The 22203-nt window shown below is 34.7% G+C and overlaps 1 protein-coding gene across 1 annotated transcript in view; it reads right to left on the bottom strand.

Moving 5' to 3' along the window:
* The window catches only part of LOC120769042 (sodium/potassium-transporting ATPase subunit beta-1), a 55296-nt gene extending 34567 nt beyond the window's left edge, over positions 1-20729 (bottom strand). The window contains exons 1-2 of the mRNA XM_040095889.1: positions 20335-20729; positions 16231-16459 (exon numbers count right to left, since the gene is read on the bottom strand). Of these exons, the coding sequence (XP_039951823.1) occupies positions 16231-16366 (136 nt within the window). The 5' untranslated portion in view covers positions 16367-16459; positions 20335-20729. The remainder of the gene's footprint in view (positions 1-16230; positions 16460-20334) is intronic.
* Between the last annotated feature and the right edge of the window lie 1474 nt (positions 20730-22203).

The raw sequence follows: 22203 nt of genomic DNA, 5'->3' as shown, positions 1-22203 counted from the left end.
TTCCGAGGGGTCAATGGAAATGGCGTCACAATGGCCGAGTTGAAAATATTTTTTTTCAATAATTTCAGAATTTCTTTGTTAATAGTGTATGTTAGGAACAATAAAAAATTCGAATAAAATATTTAATTTTTTATGCGAGAAAAAAATTGTTGAAAAAGGGATGTTTTTTACCCGAGGAAACCCTTGTAACCCCTTAACTGAGCGATCAAAATCAAGACAAAGATTTTGTATACCCTCTCATGCTATAAAACTTGCATCCATGAAGGGCTTCGATACAGCTGGATTTAACGTTTTCACTTCATTTTTCCTAATTTTGGATGATATTTTTGTGTTATTTAATTAAAAGAGATAAGAAAAACTTATCCACCCTAATGTACATACATATATGATACTTTAAGTGTATACATACGTATGAATCTATTATATTAACATGTTACCCAAACATTTCGCTCGGATTCTAGCAATTTTATGCGAAATCAATTGATTCTTACACATCTGTGCGAGTGCGTGTGTCTCCATGCACGAGTATGCGCACATCCAAAACGATCGCGGCCATTTGATCAAACATTCGATCGATAAACGAACGGTGTGAATAAAAGTGTAAAATCATTTCAATAACGCATCATCGTTAAATAAATGCGTACACAAGTAAAACGCCATATGTTTGGCTTATCTTTAATGACAAATTAGTATTTCTTTCGACCCAAATGTGTGCTGAAAGTATGGTATACAAACACATACATATGTATATGGTATATTAAACACATTAAGGCATATTAAATACCCACAAATTCAATTGCAAATAATTGGTTTGAGCTAATTTTAATACAAATATTTGTATAAGTGTATATACATCTACTAATTTCATAATAACATTATCTCTATATACATAAATATATTTGTTTAATATTAATAAACAATTAATTTTGATAAAGGCGATATTGTTGTATGTTAATTAATTCAAGATATTGGGTCTATAAAACGATACGGTTTCCTTTCTTTGACATTTATTTTTTGAAGATTATCTCTTCAAGGTTTGAATCGAAGCAGGATTGTCCGCATAGACTTTAAACTTTACATATCTCCACAGGAAAAGTCTAAAGGTGTGATATTACAGATACCAATTGACCGACCCAAAACGTGAAATTATCTGCTCATCGCAGTATTCTCTCAATGAAACCATTAATTAATGCGATGGGTGGAAAGTGGCGCCGTCTTGTTGAATCGAAATGTGGCTGAAATCACAAGCTTTAATTTCAGGCTTCAAATAGTCGGTTATCATGACGTAATATTTGAAGAAATATAGACCTATGAAGCCTCTGGCCCCCAAGCCACACCAAACCTTTTTTTTTCTGGCTGAAATGGCAGCTATTAAATTTCTTCAGGTTGCTCTTCGTCCCAAATGCGGCAATTTCGCATGTTTATATACCTATTGAGCCAGAAATGGGACTCATCGCTGAACAAAATTTTGATTGAAAACGTCAAATCTTCTTGGAACTTTTTAAGAGCCCATAAAGTCGCTTGGGAAGGTCAAGTGCCTTTTGGTTTTGCACAAGCTTTATTTTTTACGCTTCTAATTTAAGATCATGACGTAAAATGTGCCATATCGACTCTCCTTCGGTCCTCCAACATGATCTGTCAAAAATAGGCTATTGAAAAAATTATATTCGTGATGCTTGCCAAGAGAGCGCGTAACTTGATTATAATTCCATTGTTCGAAATTCGACACATGCGTTGGACAGCTACTACCCTTATGCATCTTCTTCAGTATGTGTAATTCACTTGAAGTACTCTTTTTCCACTCAAATATGTTGCATTTTGTGCATAAGAAAGGGTTTTTGCGGGAAACTCTCCTTCATAACTTTAATATGAAGAAAACTTCAGCCGAAAGTCATTCTGGTAAAAGTTTATGGCGAACATGCTGAGCGAATGTCCTAAAAGTGGTTTGCACGATTTAAAATTGATGATTTTGGCTTGGAAGTTTGTAGATGACGGTATTACTCGATTACTCAGATTGTTGCCAAATACAAGAAGAGCTCGCCGAATCTCTGGAAATCACTCAAGCAGTGGCTTCAAGATGTCTGAAAGAAGCTCGCAGCATCTTTGGGAAACTCCCAAACAGTACTTTCGAGATGCCTAAAGGAAGCCACTCACATGCACAAAGCAAGGAAATCGGATGCCACATGAATTGATGTCAGGAGACACTGAAAAACGATTTTGTGTGTCAGAAATACTGCTTGCAGCTAATCCTATTTGGTGGGATCAGAAAGGCGCGCTATATTATGAGCTTCGAAAACCAGGTAAACCATTAATCGTCAAACCTGTCAAAGTGCTGTCAAGCAATTGCCGAGAAACGAACGGAATTTGTGCTTAAGTACAAGACAATAAAAACAACGCTGAATCTCATGTTGGAAGACCAATTTAAAACTCTTACAGCCGAGGCTTTGCCCCTTCTGACAGCCATTGTTCCAGTCTATGCAGAACGGTTTTACTCGAATTCTTTACATAAAAAAATAGAGTATTGAAAATTGGTTTGATTCATTCTTCTGTGCCTTGTCTGTGCTGAATCGAATCCAAAAAGTGTCAGGATAATAGTAAATTGTTATAGTTACAGGTGGATTTAAAAAACTTGATAATTTGAGAGAACTTTGGGCTTCTTTCACATAAATTTTGATGTTACATGGAAATAGTCTGTGTTTCTTTTTTATGGCACTCGAAAATTATCTCGAAATTGAGATAAACCATTTTTAATACTTGAAAGTTCAACCACTCTTTCTACTTTCTTTCCTCGACCTTATTTTGCCTGTAAATTATTTAATATTACTTTAATTTTCGTTTAACGTTCCGAAGTCATTTCAACTTTCCGTTCCGATGGGAATGGTATATTTTCAGAAAACAATATACTATACTTTGAGCGATCTTTGAGCTAACTTTTGAACAACAGCATATGGATAAGAAACCTAATCAGGTATTTCTAATCAAAATACTTAATTTAAAGCGTTCTAAAATGCAAATAAGACTGCAAAGTGCACCTACCGGTTAAATCACTGGTTAATTAACCAATAGTAATTTTAGGTAAAGTTACTGTTAAAGTTTAAAACTACCGGTTAAATAGCGGTGATATCAGAAATATCTGTTGAAGTTTACGTTAAAGTTTTTGTTAAATTTTTTATTACAGTTTCTGTTAAAGATTTATTTAGAGTGTCTATGAGTATATTACGGCTCAATTGATAATTCTAACCGAAAATCTTCTGTATGTGGGAACGTTCATCCCTTTCTTACGAAAAGGCCTTATGACTTACGCGCTATGTAGGTGTTAGTTCTTAGGCTAATTCTTTCAATGGATTGAAGTTTCGGTAGCCGCGATTTGCTGGAGCTAACTAAAGTGAAATATTATTCGAAAACACACATACTGGTGGAAGCCTTATATATATATATATATACAAGAACTTGGTTCCGATCGTTCAGTTTGCATGGCAGCTATGTGCTATAGGGGGCCAATATCGGCAGTTCCGACAAATGAACAGCTTCTTGAAGAGAAAATGACGTTTGCAAAATTTCAAAACAATATCTTAAAAACTGAGGGACTAGTTCGTATATATACAAACAGACGGACAGACAGACAGACGGACATGGTTAAATCGACTCAGCTCAACATACTGACTATTTAAATATATACTTTATAGGATATCTGACGCTTCCTACTGGTTATTACAAACTTCGTGGCAAACTTAATATACCGTGTTCAGGGTATAATTATGGGATATTGAAGTGCTCAAAAATGTGCAGAAATTTTATTTTATGAAAGATACTCATAAAAATGCAATAAAGTAAAGTAACTGGGTACTTGGATATTCGAACTTCCATCGCAATAGTGAAGATCGCTTCCAAATAATTCTGCCATATAATTTATTTCTATATATAAGAATGCTTTGTGTATTTTAAAAGGCAATCTAATGCGTCCAATTACAAAAGTACATAATTTAAAAGTATTTTTTACTTATGTACATATGTTTATAAATATGTAAACATGTATTCATGTTTGTCCGATTTCTACGAAACAACGGGATTGCCTTCATCTCATTTGGCGGCTACCTAAATTTATATTCTTAATAATATTTAACTTGAACCATCGAAATTGTGCCAATTTTCTTTTAGATTTTATTTTTTCATTTCTCTCTTCGCCGTTTTTCCGTACGTCATAAGTGGGCGCCCGTTTTGTGTTCTTTGAAAATCGGCACATCTCCAAACTGTTGCTAAGTTCAACGCACACTTTTTGGCATTATACTCGTACGCACCAGACATGTGTAAACCTACATATGTAAGTGTGGGTATATAATTTACAAAAATATACATATGTATGTTGTATATACATATGTACATATCTTTATTTACTCATAAATAGTGTATGTTATGAATGTCGGTGTGCCGATTTTGCGTTTAAATGGGAGAAAACAATAATTACACATTTCTATTTTAGAACTGAAAAGTTCGATTTTCGAACAACCAAAAATGTGGTAGAAAAAATTATATTTTTAGAGAATAATATTTAGTAAAGAGGAAATTTATTCTTTTCGCCACCGGAAATGACGGAACAGAAATCGTTACCACGACAGACGGGTGTACGTAACGGGAACGGATTCGGGTATTTATACGGGGAACAATTGTCAATGCTGCTGCATTGCCGAAAATTATTGGAGGAATTTTTTCTGGAGCTTCAAAAGCAAAAAACATTGATTTTATTTTCTGCGATTTGACAAGAAATTTATAAAATCATCGGTGACCCTATGAAGTAAACATATGTATGTATAGCTATAACTGACCAGGGTGCCGAGCTAAGTCGATTTAGCTATGTCTGTCTGTATATGGGCAAACTAGATGAGTTATCGATCTGAAATTTTGCACACATGTTTTGCTCCTCAAGAAGCTTCTCCTTTGTAGGAATCGGTGTTATTGGACAACTATAGCATATAGCTGCCATACAAACTGACCGATAAAACTCAAGTCCTTCTACGGAAAACTTTTTTATTTGACGAGATATCTCCAAGAAATTTGGTATGGGTTATTACTCAAGATAATGCTACAGCCTCCGAACAACTTGTTCACAACGAGTCACTATAGCATATAGCTGTCATACAAACTCATCCCCCGAAATCGAGTGCTTATATGGAAAACTTTTTTATTTGCCAAGATATCTTTACGAAATTTGGTAGGAAGTTTTATCTAAACAAACACTCCAATCTCCGGGTATACGGTGAAGATCGGGCAACTTAAGTATACAGCTGTCATAGAAACTTTTCTGTTTTGAAAAAAAAAGTCGGCACGGAATTTGTCGAAGATTACTCCGAATCCGCATCGCCGAACAAGCAGATTGTTCAGATGGGTCAATATACATACTATAGCATATATATTCTTTTTTAATTTCCAAATGTTTCTATGCCATATATTGAAAAACTGTGATCTAAATCTTGCATTTTACTATCGCGCCACTTGGCCGCCTTTCAGCGCGACAATTGACGCCGTTAAGCCTCCACATCATCTCGAAACTCATTTTTTTATGGCAAGTTCAAAGGACTTTAAATGGGATAATGTGTGTATAAGTCTTCACACATCATTATATACAACTACATTAGTACATATGTATGTCTCCGCCAACAATGCATCCACAAATATGCTTCCAACCATAGTTATATGTAGTTTGGCATCGTACCGTTGTTTTCATTTGCGTACATTGCACTGTGCATTCGCCGGATGCGTGTACAATGCACCAGAAACCCAACTAAGCCATGCCACGCTAAAATATCCTTGACACGCTCAGCACATAGCCGCAGCCGCACGCTGTACTCATTTTGTGCTAGTAAATGGTAAATGGAAATCATGAATGGGGTTGCTACTGTGCATGTGGCCTCAGCGTGCACTTAACCCTTCGGTGCAATGGCAGAATATATGCTTATGCATACATATCTACACGCACATATCAATAAAATTTTTGTTGTAGGTTATTGCTCAGGGCTGAAGCGTCTGGTTTATGTGTTTGGTATGTGCACTCGTTAGCGACGTGTCTCAATTTGTTTTGGCGTGCGTATAATTGACTTTGATGCTGTGTATGCTACCATAAGATTTCCTCTTTGTCGAATGGTGTTCTATATGCTGCGAATTTTATTATTATTATTATATATAAATTTTGGGGATATGTTCTCTTAAAAATCTAATTTGTTGTGTTTACGGTTTTGTAGCTTGGATTATGTAATCTTTTAAAATATAGTGCTCTCTGCTGCAGTGGATGTCCTTCACCGAATTTTTAAAAGTTTCCGAAGAGTCAATAATAGAAAAGGTCATAAAACTGATCATGAGAGATGGCCCGTAGCTAAATTACTTAGCTTAAACAAATTTATAGAGTTAAGCTAAAATCAAAGAAGCAGCTTCAAAGTGACGAAAATTTACTGGAAGACCCATGATATAGGGTTAAGAAAGATGTTCGGTTTCATTCCATAAGCCAAAAAAATCCTTCATAGTTATAAGGGCTTTTGGAAGTAGAAACCTTTGACTTAAAAAGAAAAGGTTCAGATCAAATTAGACTCTTAAAAAAATGTCCATTAAAATTGTCACCCAATAATGGACCGTTTGATAATGATTTTTCATAACAGTTTTGCATTCACATTAAATAAATTGTTAAATATTCGTCGTAATTTGAGGTTATCTATGGAATCTGAAAACACTTACGACAAATCCAAAGGTCACTATCATTAATTTGTATGATACGACTACTGATCTTCAGATAGTCGTATTAAATAGTGAAAAGCGGATTCTTAGTATCAAATCGAAAGGGTTCTTAACCAGAATAGAATTGGAAAGTGAAAAATATTGCTATTATGGGTTCATAATTTGTTCCAAACTACGTCAATTTGTCATCTGAATCAAGGATTTATGATACATCTTGAAAAATCTTTAATTTTCTGAATGAAAAGTAGTTGATTGCTGTTATTGTAGCGACAGAAAACATTCCTGAAGTAACTTCGGGGAATGGCGCTGAGTTAACAGTTCGTGTTCGTTTTGGTTACTTAGAGCCGCCTGTCCTGGTAACAGCTCTTAATGTTCTATTTACATAATAAAACGGGTTTGGAAGACTTCTCAAAGTTTAAGTTTCAAAGTAATTATTTTTTAAAACTACTGAGTGGCTTCAAACTCTATAGACAAAGTCACGAGATACAAAAGAATTCATGGAAACAATTACGCTATGTTAAGGAGGTAAAGTCTTCTGTCCGCAGCTCATCATCGACTCTATCTGCAGACTACTGGACCACTGTAGCGTCTTTCAATCGAAGGTGACTGAAGTACGGGTTCCTTCAGAGTAGTGTGTAGTCCACTCCGATAACAGATAATGGTTTCGAGCTCGGTGACTATACACTCAAAACTAGTCAACGAGTGTATGATCGCATTATCATAGAGTTTCTTCCGTATTAGACTTTTTTTGGGTCACAGCGGAATTCAAGAAAACTGAGAAGCCGAAGAGCTTACTAGGGAGGGCTCAAATTTCTTGAGATTGGGGTGGATACCCCCTTGTCCTTTTACGTTCTTGCGCTGTACTTGTGTACCACTCATGAACTCGGCAAAGGTTAGTTAAAAACCAGAACTTGTGCAACTACGAGATCTTTCGAGCCTTGGGAAATCCTCGGAACTACTTGTTATTAACGTAGTCAATCTCACCACAATTGTAGATGTTCTGACTGGTCAACATCCATCAGCTCTCTGACAAATTTGTTTGGAAGAAGACGAGGTGGTATCATTTTGTCAGTTTTCTCTTCTATTGCCTGGTTTTTGCCAGAAATATCTCGATAGACAAACTTTCGACGAACCTGGCGAAGTGGCTGGGATTGATATGAGGATCTGGTGATCAGTTTTCAGCAGTTTTTGGGTGACGCAAAGGATCAACGTTCACAGTTATTTAAGTGAGACTCATCGATTAGATTCAACACTACGACCTGAGCTAACCTAACCTTTAAAACAACAAAAAATTTCCACTTAAAAAGGATTTTGAAAAAATTACAGAGGCGCAGTCGAAAAAATCTATACTTTTTGCTTCTAAAATATAAACCAAACGGTTTATATACATGAACTTGATTTTGATCGAAAAGGTTGTATGACCGCTACATACAGTTGTGTTCATTGAAAGAGCAGTGCAGATGACCTGTATGTTTTAGATTGATAAAATTTATTATAAAGACCAATATGAGATAATATATTGGTCTGATCGGGTTTCAGCAGCTTCGTCGGGAGAAAAGGACGTTTACAAATTTTCAGATCGATATTTCAAAAACTTCTCGTATATAGAGACAGATTCAGGAGCAATCGACTTAGTTTGCCTCTAAGACCTTTTAAATATATGCTTTTTAGGGTCTCCGACGTTTCCTTTCTACAAATTTCATAGTAAACTTCATATACCCTGTTCAGGGTTAAATACCAAAAAATTTGACACTGAATCAAATTATTCGATAAATTGCATTGATAATGTCTTGAAAGTGTCCAAAGGTTGAAAAATAACCGTAAAAAGCATATTTCCATTCAATTACTTCTTCAAACAACATATTCATGTAATAATAGTGAAATAACCAACACAAGTCTATGGTCCTTTACTACCCAGCAGGACCCATTGGTCATTATGATAATAAACCAACACTTTCTTCCCATCAATCAGCTTTTGAAATCTGTAGAAAACAAATCAAAGTTGTCTGCTACAACTAAAGTCAACACACAGCTGTCCCACATGTCCTCGCACTAATGACCACTAATCAGTGATTATTTCCATGCAATAACAACTGAGTCACTAAAAGAGTGAATGACTGAGTGTGGCACTGAGTGAGTGACTCGACGACTAACTGAGTGACTGTAGTGTGAGTATAAATTTCATATTTGTTAGCTCAACACGCGGTTAATACATTGACGTGATTATTTATTTGCCATGTGTGGCAATTTCTGACTAATATTATTGTTGTTGTTGCTGCTGCAACCATTGCAGGCGCGGCCATAGTTGTAGGCCGACAGGTGAGGACGAGGTTCTGCATACACACTTTCACTATTTTCACTATAAATCTCCTTGTATATAGTAAATACATATATTTTATATAGCTGCATGTTTTCAATATGGCAGAAATACATAAGCAAGTCCTTGCAAAAGTGTACTGGCGCGCATATTGCAGTCTCACTTGCAACTTGGCCGCACTGTTGCAGCAGCATATGTACAATATATATCTGATACCGTAGTAGCGTAGTAAAATTATTTTCGTTCATGCGTCCTGCAACTGAAGATATCTGCACACAATTACTCGAACACTGCTGAGGTGAGTGTGTGCGTGTGTATGTGTGCTTTTTGTAGTCAACTAGAATATGCAAACGTTGTACAGTTCCGTCAATGCAAGGTTGTTAACCTTTTGGCGCAAGTCTACAGCAGCTCATGCAATAATAGTAGTAACATCAACCATAACTGTAACAGTAGGAACAACAGGAGATGTTGACAGTAACAGGAAATGTTGACAGTAACAGCAAATGTTATTGCCAACTGCAACAGTCACACGAAGCACTCTTCCTTCGCTTCTTTCTCGTCACATGCTAACATTAAATATATTTTTTTCTTTTTGCCATGGTACATTTAAGGTGCGCCGGCACCCACTGACCCACACCTACACTAACCTTAAAATGGTACACAATTATGTATGTATATATACATACATGTATTACAATTAATAACAGCTACCCACCTGCATACATGTATAAAATGGGTGAAAACTATTTGAGAACACTGCCCTAAATTTGAAGAAACACTGATAACGGTATATGTGTCGAGTTTTTTGTTTACAAAAATTTTGCTGGTTCTTTTAATACATAATAAGGCAGTTGCTAGCTATTAAAGTGACCGCAAAGCTTGTGGGTTACAGAAAAAAAATAAAGTTTTAGTTCGGATTACTTAACATACTAAACGATATTATTTCTTTTTCTGTGGTATTAAGTTGCAATTTCAGTATTTTATGGATGGTATATATAATATTTGAAGTTATTTAGAAAAGTCCGCAATGGAATTTTTGGAAACTTTTTGATATTGTTTTACTAAAATGAAAACTTCACGACTTCCGGTTTTTGACCAAGTATCCTTTGGGTAGCCAAAGAACATTAGTTTGAAGGCGGGCAAAAGTGAGAAGGCGAAACATCCCCTCTACAAGGTTGTGCGCTATGTTTGGGACCCGCTACCTAAAAAACGCCCCAATGAAAAGGAACAAGAAGTCTCGGATAAGATACGCCCCTTTTAATGACGACTTTGGCCAACGCACCAAGGATTACGATTTGAGGGCACGCACCTGGAATGTTCGGTCCCTTAATTGGGAGTGTGCCACTGCCCAGCTTGTTGATGACCGCGTTAGAAAGAAGGCTGATATCAGCACCGTCCCAGAAATGAACGGGACAAGGACTGAGGCGAGTAGGTCCTTGTGGCATTTACTACAGCGGCAATATACATAAATGAGCGCAAATTCGGTGTGGGATTCGTGGTGGGAGAGTGACTCTGTTGCCGATGTTTAAATGGGTAACTACAATCCGCATCAAAGTGAATTTCTTCAACATATCGCTGATTTGTGCTCGAAAGAGAAGGACGATGTGACCAAAGATTCCTTCCATGAGCGCTTGGAGCGCACCTATGAGAGCTACCCCCGTCACGAAATCGTGCTTGGCGACTTTAATGCCAGGGTGGGAAAGGTAGGTGTCTTCGTGTCGGTAAATTCAGCTTTCACAAGGAAACATTCCTAAATGGGTTGAGGCTTCGGCTTGATCGACTTCGCAGGGGCCCAAAATATTGTTATCTGTAGTGCTAGATTCCAGCCTAGAAAAATTCACCAAGCTACAAGCTACCTGGGTGTCTCCGTATCGAAAAGCCACCAACGAGATCGATCATTTTGTGATAGATGGAAGACACGTCTCCAGTGTTTTAGACGAGTGTACGCTTCGAGGTCCTAACATCGACTCGGACCACTATCTTGTTGCAGCCAAGATTCGCACCCGCCTCTGTGCAGCAAAAAACGCACGCCAACAAACGCAAGGAAGGTTCGACGTCGAGAAGCTGCAATCTTAATAGATAGACGAACGATTTTCTACTCGACCCTGCACTCCTGCTCTCTGAGGGCACTCATCAACAACTCGGTATAAGGGAACTGTGGGACGGCATTTCAAGCTCCTTACATACAGCTGCAACCAAAACCCTTGGTTTTCGGAAAATGCAAAAGAATAGCTGGTACGACGAGGAGTGCCGTGTCCCAGCGGAGAGAAAACAGACTGCCTCCCTCGCAACATTACGAAAAAAAAAAAAAAAAAAAAATTTTTGTTCTTGATACACGATTCTATAAGTCTTTCCAGCGCAATCATGATAGGTTCTTCAGTCTTGAGTCCAGTGTTTAACCTAAAACTTTGTAGTTATATAATACTTCTTTTTTCTTTAATTTCTAATATTCAGATTATAGTCTTTAGTATAGTAATAGAGTCCCTTTCCGCTGCCGTTCAGCTAGAAATATCGATTGTAAGGACCTTCTATGTTACCTGCCAAGCAGACAAGTTATAATTCCAGCGAAAAACCTTTGACTAGGTCATATGCAAATATGGATAGATATATGTACATAATATATACATGGATATATACATATATACAAATACATATACATACATATCTTCTACAGCTGTCTTGTCTAATGACAACACCTTGTGACTTGTGTCCATGGTCAGTCGTTATCCATATTAGAGCACATGCCTGCCTTGCGTGTTGGCGCGCCAAATGGACTTGGAAGCGCCGCTGACGACATCTTACCGGCACCGACAGCTTTGACGCGTTTACTTTTTCATTTCTTTTCTGCTTTCGGTGCGCACCGATAAATGACTGGTCAAGTGGACTTAAGGCATTCATATCACCGGCTTTTGCATGCCGTCTCCTTCCTTTTGACATACAAACACATACATACATATATTGTATGCTATATATATATATATGTATATATAAATGCGTTTTGCTACTGATAAAGCCAAAGGGCGACCAACCCATACGCAGGCTGACAACTTGTCGGTGTCCAGTGATTCATAGGCTATTCAGAACGCGCGTCACACCCGCTTTTGTTTTTGAGCATAAGCGCTTATGAATATGTATATACATACATATATGCACATACGCATATATTTGTGTGCAATTAAAGCGTACGCTTTCCGCGTGTATGTATTTATATACATACTATTTCATAGTAATGTTGATTTTGCTTTTGTTAATCGACAGTAATCACTCGACATGTGGCTCCGCGATTGACGATAACATTCACTGCAATAAACCGTACATGAGCTGTGACCAACTAGCGGTACATGTAGATACGTTTGCATGCCACACTCATTTCCTCAAGCCATCATGCGCTCAGACAGCCATATGTATGTCTAGTGTGTCGGTGCAGCGATCCATCAATTCCGTGGCACCTCTATCAACGGTGTGTGCTTGCAAGTGAGTGCTCGCCCTTTTGTCGCTTCGTGCGCGTCAAATTTCCTTATCAACACTTTTGATAATTTTTCGCTTCAATCGTAATTATTTTATTGTTTCCCGCCCTGTGCCCAGTAACCTGAAGCACTGAGGGGCGTTTGTACTAGGGACTCAGTCGCATTGAATTTCTGTTGATTTTGTTATTGTTGTTGCATATACTTATATAATATGTGCATATATATTTTTTGTTTTATATTTTCTGTATTTATTTTTTTTTGATTTTTTTCTTTTTATTTTCATTTTCACTTCCATTTGTACTTTCTTTGTGTCGTTAGTGTTTTTATTGCAACCCTTTTTATTGCTGTTTCACATTTAATATTTTTACTGTTGCCAAGTTCGTTAATTATAAAATTTTTGTTGTATTTTTATTTGTTGAATTAATTAGTACACTTGTAAATCTATTAGTTTATTCTACATGTGGCAGCTGTAGCCCGCATGCTAATCGTACATATACCATATAGTATGTACATATATGTATTTTATATATGAAGATACTCGATTGTAAAATTGTAGAGGCCCAACTGGAAGCTGGACTACTTCTAGGATAGAAGTTTTTCCAAATATACTAATATTTACATATAAATTTCCACCTTACTTTAGTTTGCTTTTGAAATACCGGGGTTTCCCATAACGTTGGTATGATTTCTAAGTGCTGTTTCGGCCATTTTTAATATGTCATGATTTGTATTTTTTTCTTTAGTTTTACTCAGTAATATCTACAAATTCATCATGGAAAGATATACGCAAGAAGAACGTTTAGAATTAATTTCATTTTACTATCAAAATAATTATTTTCCAATTTTAATTTTTGGTGCCCTTCTGCTACCTGTGCTCGGTATTCGTCGAATTCTTGAAAATTTCGAGTCTATATTTTTTTTATATAATGTTCAAGTTTCAAAAAGGCAAAGAACCACTCGAAGTAATGAATATAATGCTGCCATTCAGGCAACTGTTTCTGAAGACTTCAATTTCTCGATTCCAAGACGTTATAAAAATTGGGATTGTCTAAAACCACAATCTGACGGATTTTGAGAAAGCATTTGGGCTTGCATCCATATAAAATTGTTCTCGCTCAAGAACTGAAGCCATTGGACCACCGTAAATGTCTTGAATTTGGTGATTTTGCCTTGGAACAACTTAAAACCAAAAACGATAACGATTTTTTTAAGAAAATCATCTTCTCCGATTAGGCTCACTTTCAACTGAGTCCTGCGATAAACAAAATTGTCTATTCTGGGGCCAAGAAAATCCACAAGTTAATTATGAACCACCATTACATTCACCTAAATTGAGAGTTTGGTGTGGTTTTTGGTTTGGAGGAAGCATAGGTCCGTACTTCTTTTGAAATTAAGCTGGTAAGATCATTATTATCTATGGAGAACGGTATAGATCGATAATAACCAACTTTTTATGGCCGCTATTGGAAGAAGTTGCTCTTCACAACATCTGGTTCTCACAAGAATTAAATCGAGAAAAGTTCGGAGATTCGCTCATTTCAAAAAATTGTGATATTGAATGGACTCCAAGAAGTTGTGATTTAACACCATTAAACTACATCTTGTTGGGTTATGAGAAGTCATTGGTATTTAGCAAGAAACCCGACTCTCTTCAAGCTTTAGAAGTCAATATTGAACTTTTTGTTAATGACATACGACTTCATTTAGTGGAAAAAGTACTCGAAAATTGGTTTCATCGAATTCGTTCTTGCAAAAGATGACGTGGAGGCTATTGGAATGATGTTATTTTCAAAACTCAATTGTATCGATTGTATTTCACATTAAACAATCTTAACAATTAGCGTTTTGTTTTTTGAAAGGAAAGCATATCATTCTTAAGCCTGTATGTCAAGAATTATTATTTTGCAAGTACTCCGGTAGACCTTGTATACTGTTTCCTGGTTTCTTTTAAAAGATTTCGAATCTTTGCGAAAAAAATTATATAGCATAATATTGCTTTTCTTTCCGGCAAACTGAAAATGCCATGGTTGCAAAGCAAACCAATTGTCACAAAAAAAAATGTAATAATGGGTCTTGAAGTGGACACTTAGCATAAGAAAACCTCATAAAATTAAAATAAGCATGTGCTCACAACAGTCAGGTCACATAAATAGAACAGACTAGGATATTTATCCGGCTTAAGACTGTCAACTTGCCAGCATTACCTGCAATTATTACAGGAATGCTTTCTTGAACAACACAACTTTTCCTTTCCAAGAAAGAAAGAAGAGTTTCGGGTTTCATTTTCTGAGGGCCAAGTGAAATAATTCACAGGTTAAGAATTCCTTGGGAACTTATGATTAATGAATTCGGATACTATAAGCGACAGTCGCCTCGTTCAAAAAGTTTGTGTTACTTAATGTGGAATTTCTACATGAACATATGTAGATTAAGATTATTAAGTGCTGCAAATTCCAAATTCAACATAGTAGACTACTAAAATTCAACAATTCTTTTTGTTTTCAAAATTTTATTGTTTGATAAACTCTAGGAAAGTCTCAAGAAGAAATTTTCGCCATATAAGAAATGGTTGCAAAAGTTGGTAAAGGTTGACTTTTGCAGAAATCCAGATTCTGAACTCATTCTGGCTTTCAAGAAAATATGTTTAAATATAGAATATTCGGGACTCCATAAATTTTTAATTATTACTAATTGCCAAGCCTTATTCACGAAATAAAAAAAATATAGTCCCGAAATTTCGGGACTACACAAATTTTCGGCATTAAAAAGTTATAAAACGAAATACTGCTTATTTTTCTAATATCTCATCAAATAAATACGTACATATGCAATTTCGGGATTAAATAAGTTTTTCGGGACCCACAAAATTTTTCGGGACTTAAAATATATAAGTAATAACCGCTTATTTTCCTACTAGGTCACCAAATAAATGTGTGCATGTGCCTGATTGTTGAAATCTACAGTGCTTTCTTATCTGCTTCTACAATTTTTACAAAAGCGACGATAACAAATTTGTTGTACACATATGACTATTATTACAAAAATGTACATTTCTAAGCACATGTGTATGCTTACATATTTATACTATGTTATATACATACATATGTATGTATGTACCATATACATATACACATGTAAGTCTATAACCACCTACATTTGTTTATATTTTCTTTGCATTTTGCGGAAATTTATTTTCAAAGCACAAACTAATATTAATACCTCATATTCATAAGCTCTTTCGCTTTATTTGACATTAGCAAATGACAATACGCGTCTGCACGATTAGGCCATTTATTTGCTTTTCGCCATTTATTTACACATAATCTAGATAATACAAGTTTTAAGATTATTTGAGCAGTTTATCTTATTTCATATTTCAAAACATTGTATACTTAATTAGTTTAAAGGTGGTGCTTTTGTTGTTGTTATTTAGTTAAAATATATGAGGATGGAATTTCGTTATTTGCTATATACATATGTACGTATGTACATATATATATATTCTTAAGTATATATAGTATAAACTCCCTGCTGGAGTACTTTTCCTGTTAGTACTACTATCACTTTAGTGCCCGTCCACCGTCATTTATTGTTGCTTTTATTCTTCAATACTTAAAATTGTTTACTTTTCGCAAATATACGAGTATTAACATATTGACACTACTGCATCTATATGTATGTATATCCATTCTTCTCATAATTTCTATTTGCTCAAACACTTACCCCAACTTTTGGGTGTACGTCCAAAGTAGGTGCCTTCCTTGCCATTGTAGATTAATTCCATGCAGGTCTGCTTCTCCTTCGGCTGAGGGAATTGGAATTCCGTTGTTATGGCATTACCATTCTTCTTTGTCGACATTTTTGTTTCTTTTTGCACGCGTTTATTTGACTAACTACACGGACTGCGACGACTTGGTTAATACGATCAAATTTCGTTAGTTGTTGTTGTTACCTAGTAGCACGATTTGTAGTGTGAAAGGATATGCCAAAATTGGTTGTAACGTAGGTACATACGAGTACATACATACGTTTCCGATAAAAACGAAAGAAAGGAGAAATAAAAAAAAGTGTGAGACTCATTTTGCTGTTGTTTTTGTTGTAAATTACTAATAAGCAATTTGTTTGGCAACATATGCTTGAGACAAGATTGTTAAAAATATTTACGTGCGAGAGTGCACATTTGAATATGAAAACGATTGATAAAAAGAATAAAATAACGTAGCAATAAAAAATAACTAACAACCAATATCAAAAATAAAAGAAAATATAATACAATAAAAAAAAAATTATGCAAAATTTTAAACTGCTAGGTTTGACAAATTCTTTAGTTTCATAGGTTATTTTAATTTCAGTCAAAGAAGTTATTGTGTTAATTAAAATTTTTTAAGGAAAATATTTAATATTTAATTTTAATATTAAATTTAATTAAATTTTATTTGTCTATTAAAGTTTCATATTAAACTTTTTAAATTTATAATTAATTTTTTTAATACCGTGCTCTTCCGATCTAATTTTAAAAAATATTTTACATGTAATTTTAATATTTGAAGTAACAATTTTAATTATGATTAAAAAGGGTATTTTATTTTTTAAAATTTTAAAATAAATTAGTTTTTTCGTAAAAAAATATATCATAACAAGTAAGGAAGGGCTAAGTTCGGGTGTCACCGAACATTTTATACTCTCGCATGATAAAGTGATAATCGAGATTTCATTATCCGTCATTTACATATTTTTCAAATACCGTATTTGTGTAAAGTTTTATTCCGCTGTCATCATTGGTTCCTAGTGTATATACTCGTATTATACAGAAAAGGCATCAGATGGAATTCAAAATAGCGTCATATTGGAAGAAGGCGTGGTTGTGAACCGATTTCACCCATCTTTCTTACATGTCATCAGGGTGTTAAGAAATTATTATATACCGAATTTCATTGAAATCGGTGGAGTAGTTCCTGAGATATGGTTTTTGGTCCATAAGTGAGCGACGCCACGCCCATTTTCAATTTTTAAAAAAAGCCTGTGTGCAGCTTCCTTCTGCCATTTCTTCCGTAAAATTTATTGTATCTGACGTTTTTTGTTAGTCGGTTAACGCACTTTTAGTGATTTTGAACATAACCTTTGTATGGGTGGTGGGCGTGGTTATTATCCGATTTCTTCCATTTTTGAACTGTATATGGAAATGCCTGAAGGGAACGACTCGGTAAAGTGTGGTTGATATAGCTATAGTAGTTCCCGAGATATGTACAAACAACTTAGTAGGAGGCGGGGTGACGCCCTCTTTTCCAAAAAAATTACGTCCAAATATGCCTCTCCCTAATGCGATCCTTTGTGCTAAAGTTCACTATAATATCTTTATTTATGGCTTAGTTATGACACTTTATAGGTTTTCGGTATTCGCCATTTTGTGGGCGTGGCAGTTGGCCGATTTTGCCCATCTTCGAACTTAACCTTCTTATGGAGCCAATAAATACGTGTACCAAGTTTCATCACGATATCTCAATTTTTACTCAAGTTCAGCTTGCACTGATGGACGGACGGACGGCCAGACGGACGGACAGACGGACGGACGGACAGACAGACATCCGGATTTCAACTCTACTCGTCACCCTGATCACTTTGGTATGTATAACCCTATATCTGACTCTTTTAGTTTTAGGACTTACAAACAAACGTTATGTGAACAAAACTATAATACTCTCCTTAGCAACTTTTTTGCGAGAGTATAAAAATTATTTTGTTATTTCAAAATTTTTTATGGAAAAAATGACTTTTTTTAATTAATATTTAATTTTGCTTAAACATATTAATCTTTTCGTGAAAAAAATGTAATATTTACTTCTTGTAATCAATGTTTAAATTATTTTTTTTCATTTTTAATTAATTTATGGTAATTTAATTTTTAATCATTTAATAAATTTTAAAAAATGTGTTATACGTAATTTTAAATATTTAAGAAATAATATTAATTATGGAAAAAGTGGTATTTTACTTTTTATAAATTAATAATTAATTTTCATTAAACATAGTAATGTTTTATTTGAATTTTAAAAGTCTTAAAAATCATATGTATATTTAAAAAAAGAAACAATACTAATAATTTTTAATTCTTTTAATTAATAATTAGTTTTTTTACACACATTAATTTTTTTATTGAGTCTTAAGAAATCTGGAAAAGTATTATACATTATACATAGTATTATACATTGTATATTAAAAAGTAGTATATATTATGATTACAAAGTATATAAATAATTAGTTTTTAACAAATATTAAGTTTTTAAATTTATACTTGGTGTTTGCACACATATTAATTTTTTTTTGCATCTAAAGACATCCTGAAAAATAACTGAATTTTCTCTGAATACATGTTAAAAATAGTTTTTAAAAATTTTTGCAATTAATACTTAATTTTAATTAAGAGACCTGTTGTGATACAATTTTACGAAAGAATTACTGTACAAAAATGTTAAGATTAATTACGTTTAATTATTAAAATATATTTTTTTTTAATTCTGTTTAATAACTTTTGTTATTATTATTAAGCATAATAGTTTTTTTGATTTCTATAAATACCACATTTGCTTTTAAAACATGAAAGTAATCGGGAAAAATTCACAAGAAATTAATAACTTCTTCAAAATATCACTTTTATTTTTTTTCGTCATAAACTTTTTCTAATATATTCTCTTTTCACACAAATATTTGTTTTCCCTAAAAATTCCTTTTTAGAAACACTTAGAAAATTATTGTCCATAAAATAATAATATTTTTAATATTTTTTTCAATATATTCTATTTTCACCAATTATTTATTAAATTTGAGTACAAACACGAATAGAAAAGCATAATAAATATATATATATACATATATATATTTTTTTTAATTTCGATTTATTGTTTTTGCAAAAAAAAAAACTTTATATTTTTTTCATAAATGTTCTTCCAATAAATTATTCTTTTACCAATGATTCGTTAAATTTAAAAATAAATTCAATGTTTTCTTCCAAAAAATTACTTCTTATAAAATTATTAATTGTCTTTAAAAACCTAAAAAATATTTATATTATTTTTATTAAAATATTTAAATTTTATTATAATACTAAAAAACTTTTTATTATTATATTATTTTCTTAAATTGTTTTTTGTTTGCAAAAAAAAACATTTAAATTTTTATTTTTTCCGAAATATTTTTCTTATGTAATCTCTTTCCACCAATAATTCAATACATTTAAAAATGAAATATTTTATCTTTCCTAAGATAACTTTTTCCAAATCTCTAGAAATGTATTGTCTGTAAAAGCATAAAAAATAGTTTCGTTTTATTTTTTTAATTTTTATTATTTTGCAAGAACATTTACACTTTTTATTATTTTCCGTCAGCTGTTTTTCTATATATTTGCTTTCCACCAATAAGTCATTAAATTTGAATGCAAACATTTGTGTTTTCCGCAACAATTTTGAATATGAAAGTGTTTTTCGCAATTCAGCTAATTTTGCACTCTTCATAAGTCTGTTTTCATTCTTGCTTCTTCAACTGTTTTCATGTAAATATTCAAGCACAATAATATCGAAACTGGCAATGAATAATAAAACCACAGGCACATAGGAACACAGAAAATGCACACAAACAAAACAAAATGCTAAAATTATAAAGAAAAAAACTTAAAAATGAATATCGGCACTCGCACACTTCTTTTGCGCTTTACAAAGTGGCAACTAAAGCAACATAATTTTCTCGCCACTTTTTGTTTAAGAAAAAGAAAATTGCTTATATTTTTTATATAACCATTTTCATAAATACGAAAACTTATTTTTAGCTATTTACTTTTCTATTTCACGGTTATTGCAGCGAAATATAAAATCAAATTTGTATTGTCGGAGTGAAAATACAAATATGATTTCGTTGCTGCTACTTGTTGTTGTTGTAGGGGGTACTAAAATATTTTAGTTGCTTGTGAATGTTTTATTTATATTTATTTTATTCTTTATCGTCTGCGAGCTCGAGTGTTTCTGAGCTACCGCGCACACGTCTAACACGAACCGACAAAGATCACTGACTGAACCGACTGGTCGCGCGTATTATGCCCGTAAGTCCGTACAGCACAGTCGAAACGTATTGAATTGTTGAACTCAACGCCACTCAATGCGACTTCAAGCGTCTCGCTGGTACTCTGCTATTCGCCTTTGTAGATTGCTGCTTCTAATGAACGCGCGCCGATGTCTAAGTACTTCGTATTGGGATTAAGGCGGCGCGAAGACGTTGACTACACACAACCGTATTAAATAGGTTCTAAACTGAATAGTTCCAATGAGCTGTGATAACTGATTGCTGGCTGATTTTCGGCATGCACTTACATAGGTGTGCTGATGACAATGTTCTAGCTGATTGGCAGTCTGTGCGTCGTGTAAGAGACCTGTTGTCCACCGCAGACCTAGACAATAGCACAACAGACCGGAGACTATAAACTCTGTTGATGCGTTGCGTCGCAGCTAATGATGTTTATTGGGAGCACAAGAGCCCACACTATGCGGTCCTATGTGATTGTGTGTGCAGCACTCAGACACATAGGTTGATGGCGGTGGAGACGCTATCGTCGGCGGCATCGGCGAAAGCAACAGCTGTTGGTTACATTCAAAACAAAACTCGTATTTTTGTTGAACTCAACAACTCTCACCAATGCCCTGTTGGTGAATATTGTACTCAGCAGTTGCTGCTTTAACGTCAGCGCTGTCGCTACACAGATTACGGCAGCCTCTGCTCAATGGCTTCTTTGGGGCTTTGCGGTGGTACAGTGGGATTTTTGTGCCCAAAGACTATTTTCAGTTTGGAATCCTCAAACCAATTTTGCTTTCGAAGAAGGTTTGCTGTTGATAAATAAAAAGTTTTTGATAATAGAGAGGTGCCCTGAGTTTTATTTCGTTTTTAATCCATGAGACGATGAGCTTGCTAGTGAGACCACTCTCTCTCCAGTTTTATCCGATCAGAAGCGAGTCGAATTTCCATCTCCCCTTGCATTGTGGTGTTGGTCCTATATATAGCCACTGGGCTCTACAAGGTTAACAACCAGAACATGTGCGGCTTTGAGATTATTTTAGCCCACAGTGAACACGAAGAGGTCCCTCGATCTAGTTGCTCTTTGCAAAGCCAATCTCGCAGCAATTGTTGGCGTTCCGACCGCACACTGTCCAATAGACGCACTCGGATTGCACCTAAATATTTTGTTGGACGCTATTTGTCAAAACTGTTTGGAGGATGGTGAGGTGGAAGCATCTTGTTACTTTCTCCAAGTGGGATCCATCGATTTTGTATCAACCCTACGACCTAACCTGACCTAAAGTTTGTTCAATAGGCTCACTCGCGGTGTGATCGCGTTGTTGGACGCTATTTGTCAAAGCTGTATGAGAGAAGGCAAGATGAAATCATGTCGGCACTTTTTCCAATATTGCCCAGCTTTTGCCAGACTGAGATTGAAATATCTCATCAGACATATCTTCCAGCGAAGCGTTGGAATTATTATCCGCCTTAATACTTTTGTGGTAAGCTCTAAACGCTCCATAGATCTACGAAGATCTGGTGACCCATTTTTAGAAGTTTTTGGGTAGCAAAAAGACCAAAGTTCACAGCTGTAAAAGTTAGATCTATCGGCACCTTTAGCGAGAGAATCCACATATGATCTAATGTAACCTAATAAAA

This window comes from Bactrocera tryoni, chromosome 2 (genome assembly GCF_016617805.1).
Source record: "Bactrocera tryoni isolate S06 chromosome 2, CSIRO_BtryS06_freeze2, whole genome shotgun sequence".
Classification (NCBI taxonomy): Eukaryota; Metazoa; Arthropoda; class Insecta; order Diptera; family Tephritidae; genus Bactrocera; species Bactrocera tryoni.
Note: the sequence above shows the minus strand (reverse complement) of the source record. Positions and strands in the feature narration are given on the sequence as shown.